This window comes from Tenrec ecaudatus, chromosome 18 (assembly GCF_050624435.1).
Source record: "Tenrec ecaudatus isolate mTenEca1 chromosome 18, mTenEca1.hap1, whole genome shotgun sequence".
In the NCBI taxonomy this organism is placed as follows: Eukaryota; Metazoa; Chordata; class Mammalia; order Afrosoricida; family Tenrecidae; genus Tenrec; species Tenrec ecaudatus.
Genome location: NC_134547.1, coordinates 66,040,369 through 66,048,810, shown reverse-complemented (window position 1 = coordinate 66,048,810; position 8,442 = coordinate 66,040,369). Strand labels below are relative to the sequence as shown.

General features: G+C 47.5%; 1 protein-coding gene across 6 annotated transcripts in view; it reads right to left on the bottom strand.

The window, feature by feature from the left end:
* Positions 1 to 5,215: 5,215 nt before the first annotated feature.
* The window catches only part of CNTNAP4 (contactin associated protein family member 4), a 251,585-nt gene continuing 248,358 nt past the window's right edge, over positions 5,216 to 8,442 (bottom strand). For all 6 annotated transcript variants that reach the window (XM_075536445.1, XM_075536447.1, XM_075536453.1 and 3 more), the window contains one exon: positions 5,216 to 5,409. In XM_075536445.1, coding sequence (XP_075392560.1) covers positions 5,216 to 5,409 — 194 coding nt within the window. The remainder of the gene's footprint in view (positions 5,410 to 8,442) is intronic.

The window sequence follows — 8,442 nt, the reverse complement described above, 5'->3', positions numbered from 1 at the left end:
ATGTCAGAGTTAGCACCACGTGACTCTGGTAGCTCAGAGACCCAGCCAGTGTCACAGTGGCAACAAACACCATCTCCCACGAGGTCTTGAGCTCAGTGGCTAGGAAAGCAAAGTCAAGCTGGCAAGCAACACAGGATCTCAAGTCTTGGACTCGTTTCCAAAAATGCTTCAGAGGTGAATCTGGAAATGCAGATCAACATCTCAGGAGGCAGGAGAAGCCATACTTAAAACAAAACCACCTTTGAACTGAGGTGACATGTGTTTGTTGAGTTACACATAACGTTTGGGAAAGATCGAAGAGAAGACGGGTCTGCTGTGTTCTCAGAAGCCTCAGCACCAGGAAAGGTAGACATTTAAGGGCACTAGTATCTGCTCTGATCGAAGAGTCAGCTGTAACTTCCTCACGTGTAATCTCCTAGGAAACCAGCTAGTTTAAGGGACGTGTCACTAGGGTAGGGAATCCCTGTATGGGTGGATGCGGACTGCAAGGTTGGGTGTTTGAGACCACCCAGAGGATCCTCCGAAGAAAAGTCCTGCTATCTACTTTCAAGTGGCTCAGCCTTTTGAAACACTGCAGACTGCGACACAGTTCTGCACACAAAGGACCCCCACCAGCTGGAAGAGCCTTCAGGGCAGCTGGTGGGGGCTAGAGTAGGAGATGTGGGTGAGAGTGGTGGAATCTGAATTAGAATCCTGTCTTCACACTTAATCATGCTACACTGGCTGGAGGTACCCCCCCACCCCTCCAAAACACTGGCACCAAGTCCATTCTGCTAGAATTGACTCATAGCCACCCTATAGGACAGGGTAGACCTGCCCCTCCGAGTTTCTAGACTATAACTCTTTATATGAGTAGAAAGCCCAGGCTTTCACTTGCAGAGCATTTGCTGGTTTTGAACTGCAGACCTTGGGGTGAGCAGCCTGACACATAACTGATATGCCACATAGTACCCTGGAAAACCACAACCAAACCTCCTCCCCTTGGGGTTGGTTTCAACGCCTGGCAACAACCTGTGTTATAGAGCATAACCCCTCCTCAAGACAGTGGTTCTCCAACTTCCTAAGGCCGTGACTTTTAATCCAGTCCCTCATGTTGTGGTGACCCCCCAACCATCAGATTATCACTGTCATTTGCTACTGTTATGAATTGGGCGACCCCTGTAACAGGGTCATTCGACCCCCAAGGCGGTGAGACCCACAGGTGGAGAAAGGACTCCAAGGCCTTTCTGCTTCTGAGTAGGTTCGAACCATCAACCTTCCAGGGAGTAGACAAGCGTGACAGTTTTCACCACACAAGGACCTCCAGCGATCTCAGCCAACTCCCTGGGCCAAGGCCCGGCTGGACTCGGATCCGAGATTCTGTTACAGACCCAGGGTAACGCCACCCAGGAGAGCCCATTTCACGTCATCGGCCTGTGAGGATTGGCGGCTTTCTGCTTCTGCTACATTGTTATTGCCCTTAACTAGACAATAAATGTTTCCAGGCATTTCAGAGGGCCATCACTGGACAAGTCACCACCTGTTAGCGTGTCCTACCCCCTGGTGGCATGTATGGTGCTGTGACACTGGCAGCTCTGGCCTCGGCATCTCAAAGCCAGCAGGGTCACGGGTGATGGGAAGCTCGCAGCAGAGCTTCAAGCCTAAGACAGACTGGGGGGGGGGGGCAGGGGGGGGCAGGGTTGGGTGGGGAAGTCTGGTGGTTGGCTTCCAAAGACCAGCCAAGGAAAACCTCTTGGAACACAACCGGACATGGTCTCACTTGCTCTCGGTGGACATGTCCTAAGATGGGGTCAACTGCTGGGTGAGGACATTGAGTTTGCTAAAGCAGAAGGCTGGAGGGGGCAGGGGGCAGGGGTCCCTCAGTGGGAAGCAGTGACCCAGGAGCTGCAACGATGAACGAGACCCTACTGGCCGTGAACCTGAGGATGACCGAGGACTGAGACACCTTTTGTAGGAGGGTATGCAGCGCAGCCATGACTGAGTGTAGACTGTATCCGGACAGTACTAGTTAGCGAGTCGAAAGGGGACTTATAAAAAATTAAATGGTTACTTTGTTAATGATTTGTTATTCTTACTTGAAATCACTGTCTACCTTTGCTTTAAATCACCCAAAGATGCCCTATGAGCCTCAATCTGTCATCGGTGCATTTGCAGGGTGTACAGTGGCCGAGGTTCCCAGGAGCCGATGAACACAAACACCAAACCAAACTGGATTTCATGCCACGCCATTTACATCAATATATCCTTTCAACAGACCACCCTGGCTGTAATGCAGGTACCTGTTCATCGGTGAAACATCAAAGAGTCTAGGTTTCCCTACTTAGGGCCATCACCGGCCGCTTTTTAAAAACCCTACTTTCAAGTTTGGATCCAGATGAAAGGGAACACAAACAAACAAACAAACCCCGTATGGTCACTGCAGGTGTCTTCAACGGCACATACCAAAAGATTTAAACACACACACACACACACACACACCAAGAAAGAAGACATAAACAGATATCTACATATCGTTCTACTGTTTCCAGAAGGAAAAAAGCACAGTTCCCTAATGTTACGGGTCTACACAAGAAATCTTAAAATAAATTCTGCATTGTATTCCAAGGATGTATTTTAGAAAGGACAGAGGAAAAGCAGTTTGCAAATCAGGAAGTGAGAGTGTTGGCATAGAATGCCCATTGTGTTCGTGTGCCTGTAGGTGGGATCTACAGGGAAGCCCACCGGGGCCTGTGAGGCATGCCCATCTGGAACCCTGTCTCCTTGCCAGCTACTATCCAGGTCAATGCCCCTGCCACACCAAGCTCACACTGGTGAAGAAGACAGCAAAGGACTGATATTGACGTTCAGCGCTCCAGCAAAGCCACCACCTACCTTTCAGCTGGTCCATCCATCCCCGGTCACCACAGGCCTTTAGATCAAAACCAACAAACAAGTGAACTAAGCACACATCTCATTTGTCCAGAAAGCGTGTTCATCCATGGCTACGTTCCTGCAGATGCTGATGATTCAGTCAGGCATTTACAGAAACATCAATGTGGATCAACGCCACGAGAAAAGGCAGGCCGTTCTTTAGAAAGAGAGCTAATCACAGATGCAACGGTGGAGAAGCAGACAAGAAAGCCCCGTCTCTGTTGTTTCCCAATTGTCCTGGTGTGGACAAAGGAAGGCATCTAATGCTAACACACTGGGCACATGGAACAGGGGTCGTCAAGTGCCGTTAGTATATCACTGGCTATGGGATTTAGAGGTCTGACCCACCTATATCTTTTCTTCTGCAATGTGAAAATTTAATTTTAGAATGAAAGTGTCTATTTATCTTCTTAAAACGTGGGTGTTTGATTAGAATTCCTATGGCTGTATAGACTGATTTGGGGAGAGTTGACAATAATTAAAACTCAATTTTCAATCCAAGAAAATAGTGCAAAATTCTCCATCTTCTCCCACTACTATTGATTCGGACATTAAAGGGCGGAGTAGAAAGGCCCCCCGGAGTTTTCAAGACTGGAATTTGTATTCTAATATACTGCATTTTCCCCTGTGACTGGGGGATTTGAACCTCCAACCTGTCAGGACTTTGACGACCACATCACCAGAGCTCTGCCTGAAGATGGTGTACACTTCATTTATTTTAAAAGTCTGTTTATTGCTTTTCAGCTTGTATCTCAAGAAATTAGTTTTTCTTGTCTTGATTATCACCCTCCATGAGATAGAGTTCGTCACAATCTTCCACCAGTGTCCTCTATTTCCCTGCTGTTTTTTTACCCTTAAAACAATATTCCTTATTTATGTTATATCAGGCATTTTGCTTCCATTGCCTCAATATTAGTGATGGAGCAGTTCCCCTAAGGATCTCTATTATCCCTGGATCATCTAGTGCGTACACAATCGCCCTCATAAGAAAGTACCGGGTCATAGCTTCTCCTGATCCTTAGTAACTTTTGAGGTCCAGACCCCAGCATCCTTGCTAGCAGTGAGCAGGTGAGAACCCATTGCCTCAGAGTGGGCAGCCTTTAGCTGAGCTGGCTGTGCAGAAAGGTGATGTATTTGCAGTCCCACTTCAGAAATACCTACCGGAACTGTCTACCTGCAGGGGTAGAACAGGGAATAGAGGGCGGGTTCCCACACACATTGTCTCTTAGAATCCATGCAAGATCTTCCATAGAACATGATCACGGAAGGTCACAGTGGAGTTGCTGATCAAGAAGGATACACTCACTCTAAAGAAAAGGGACACTCACCCAAACTTGGGGGGATTTATTCCCAGAATCATAATTCATTTGCGGTCCTACAGATGTCAATAAAAAATAAGTGTCTGCTGTGTTCATAATTGGTTCTTTTTATATAAGCAAACTGAGCTGAAAACATTACACGTTCTTTGGGAGGTTGGCGACAGACAGGATCCTAACTACTGCCGTTAGTAACTTGGAATAGCAAATGAAACAGAGAACTTTGGAAAGGCAAAACGTCACACATTGAGAAACCACTGCACCCTGTCAGCCTGGTTACATGAGTCTTGCCTGTTCATAGTTAAAGGCTGATGCTCAAAACCCACTGTCTTCAAACAATCGTGAAGAGTCCCATAAAAACCAGGAGAACCAAGCGGCCACACCACCATCAACAGAGCATCGCCCCAGTCTACTGATGCAGTGCAGGGAACGCAATACAGAGAAAAGCAAAGGCGCTTGGTGGACTTCCGGCCACGCACGCGGTCAAAGGCAGCCAGACGGGATCTGGGGAGCTTTTCCAGGTCTGTGGATAACACCGTGGGGGACGTCAACGCAACACAGAGTATGTTTTCCCATAAAGCAAGGTGGCTGAGGTCCAAGTTGGACCTTCCCCTCGAACAAAACCTAAGCATCACATGGATAAGGGACCAGGGTTACCGTTTTCACACCTAAAAAACCATAGTCTTGAAGCAAGTTGAACTTCTCTTTCAGAGCACATCAGACCAGGTGGTGATTCAGAGCCATGTCTAAGTTCTTGGTAGGTAGAGCAAGCGCTACGCGACACGGGCTGCTGAAGGAGGCCTCGCTGGAAGCCATCCTCTGCCCGGAGGAGCGCAGGAAGGCAGTCTGCAGATCCATTGCCTGGACGTCCCACGTAAGAGCATCTCTGTGTGTGCGTGTGCGTGTATGTGCGTGGGTGTCCATCGAGAGAGAGCTCCTGGCTATTAAAAACCAAACGTCTTCCTGATAAGCAAAGGCATCGTTGCCAATCAGAAGAAGTACTCTTTCTGATTTTCATTGATGGCATCTTGTACACGAAGCTCAGTTTTCAAAACAGCCTCCGCACTGTCCACGTTCTCTGGCCTTTTTGCCTCGTTCCTTTTGTATAACCTTTTCTGCTGATAAATACGCACTGCAATGGCGGTGGTGCAAAGCAAGATAAAGATCACGACAGCTATCAGACCTGGAGAGGGGAGAGGGGAGGAAAGGGGAAAGGGGAGAGGGGAGGAAAGGGGAGAGGGGAGGAGAGGGGAGAGGGGAGGAGAGGGGAGAGGGGAGAGGGGAGAGGAGGAGAGAAGGAGGGAGGGAGGGAGGGAGGGAGGGAGAGAGAGAGAGAGAGAGAGAGAGAGAGAGAGAGAGAGAGAGTCAGTGCTTCTCCGCCAAATGGAAACCATGTCAACTCATTGTGTCCCAAGTTATCAAAAATATTTTCTCCCTAAGTCGAGCCTCTGTTTTGATCATTTGGAAATAGGAAAATGTCCAGCATCCCTGAAGCACAGGCTAACAGAACAGGGGTTGACTTCGGAATCTTATCCATCTTGGGAGTTCAATTACAGTACGATGCATTGAGCACCCGTATGTTCCACACATGTTGACATGCCACTTGAACCATGTCATCCTGGATTCTTTTTTTTTTCTTTTTTTTTAGGGAGGGAGGGAGGGAGGGTGTGTGGGTGTGTGTGGGTGTGGGTGTCCATCCCTGATTCTTAAGACACAGACGAGTTTTCATTCCTTTGGGAGGAAAGACGAGGACTACGCCCTTAAAAGGATTAAATGTGTTTTTTGCATTTGAATGTATGTATTTTTATAAAGTTTATTTTCAATGATGTTTGCTAAACTGAAAAAGTGGGGATGGCATGTGTGTGTGCACGTGTGTGCTTCAAAAAGTTTGTGGGACAATTTCATTTTTCTCACAAATGTTTTGAAGCACCGTATTATATATATATGTACATATATAGGAATATACACACACACATATAGGAATAATCAGATAGACAGCTAGTTAGCTAGACAGACTAATCTCATCTGTGAAGTGCTGATTATTTGATCTATCTGCTGTATATGTTTTAAGTGCTGTGATTGGTATCTATTTAACTATTTCTGCACTCTGGCTCTGCATCAGGCCAGTCACCACCAGCAGGCGCTCTGTAAATCCCTGGGCATCCCAGACTCTTTGAGAGGGCCCTCAAGGTCAAAACTCGTTCCATTATCATTCTGAGATGGATTTATTTTCCACTGCGTTGACATTTGCACTCATTGTGCAAAGCAAAGTTCTAGAACAATCCCTGGTGTATTAGCATGAACGAAGCCAAGGACAGCAGACTGGAGCGGGATCATTGGATCTTTCACTGCCTGTCAATCACAGGGGTGGGGGCACTTACACTTCAGAATGTCCTTGACGAAGCAGTAAGTCCTTCTACTACATCTTAACCCCTGAATACATGTCTTTCTGGGGTTCGGTGTGATGCTATGGGAAACACAAAGCAGTCTGTGGCACACCGACTTGAGAGACACCCACAGACAGCCTCGTGTGAACACGTGTGCTGGGAGCTGAACTGGGGGTAGTTTGTTTCATGCAACAGCATTTCATGCGGAACAATGGCTGGGGAAGGATGGCTGCAGCGACTTGGTGACCGGCCACCTGTTCTTTCCATCATGAATGAGGTCAGCGCCAGCACCTCACTTCAGGAAAGGCTGCACGGTCTCCGGGTTGAAGCTGCCACGGACAAAATCAGAGCTTGCAAATGAAAGTTAGAAGTGGGAAGACAATGCCATGGGCCCTGCTCTGAGCCTGACAGGCAGCTTCCTGTGAGATGGGGCGGGGTGTTAACTAAGGTCTTTTTTGTTGTGGAGGCAAAAATATTTGGACTATGGAAACCAGCAGTGTGGATCAACTCTAGTATCGTAAACATCCGTTTGCATTAAAGGGAGTACATCCAACTGTGTTGGAAGAAGTACATGCCGCCAGAGTGCTCCTAGAGGCAAGGACGGCAAGACAGTCCTATGTACTCGGGACATGTTGTCAGGAGAGACCAGTCCCTGGAGAAGGGCAACATGCTTGGTCAGGGGGAGGGGCAGCAAAAAAGAGGAAGGCCTTTGATGAGAGGGATGGACACAGTGGCTGCCACAAGGGTCTCAGGCACAGGAACCACTCTGAAGATGGCCCACGTCTGGGGGTGGCCAGTGCAGACGGTCACTTTGTGCATACGGTCACTATGAGTCGGAGCTCACTCGACAGCACCCAACAATGCAATGACACCAACTGAAAGCTTAGAAGTTTATCAGCCACATGGATAATTAAGATCAGAGTGTGTTGGACAAATTCCCAGGTCCCAAGAGAATCCCTAAAGCAGATATTTGGACAGGTCAGCTCTCTTTCAGAAAGGTAAGCAATCCTTCCTCGCTGATCCGCTTACTATAAAAGTGACCAGCAGGTTCTTCCCTTGAAGCCTGAAGGAGTCACTAACCAATGACTGCTTCTTTTTGAGGTTAGTATTACGAGTCATATTCCTGAAGGATTGCCCAAGTCAGGATATCCATCTGCTCATCTGTCTTCTGTTTCTTTTTTTTCCTTTTCTTTTCTTACATTTTATTAGGGGCTCATACAACTCTTATCACAATCCACACATATACGTACATCAATTGTATAAAGCACATCCGTACATTCTGTGCCCTAATCACTCTCAAAGCATTTGCTCTCCACTTAAGCCCTCTGCATCAGGTCCTCTTTTTTTCCCCCTCCCTCCCCACTCTCCCCTCCCTCATGAGTCCTTGATAATCCACAGATTGGTATTTTGTCATATCTTGCCCTATCTGGAGTCTCCCTTCCCCCCTTCTGTTTCTTATCATAGAAAAATCATAGGTAGTTTCAAATGCTGTAAATAAGTCTACGGCCTGGCTATGAGGCCTTCAGCTTAAAGTGAGAACTTATGGACCATTTCAGTGTGGAAATGCTAAAGAAGGGACATCTGCAGCAAGCCGGCCACTGTGATGGTAAAATACACACCGTCACGGCATTAGCCCAGACAGCCCACCCTGACAGTTGGAATCACGGAGCCTCTCTAGCCTTGTCTGCTCCGTTAATGTGATTTATCTCTTTTAATTTGGGGATGGTTTTATTCCAGGGATTGCAGCTTCCGAGAAAAGCCTTGATCTTACCTGTTACACCAAATCACACAAGACCATCTGAATAAAAGACGGCAGCCGTTGCTTTGGG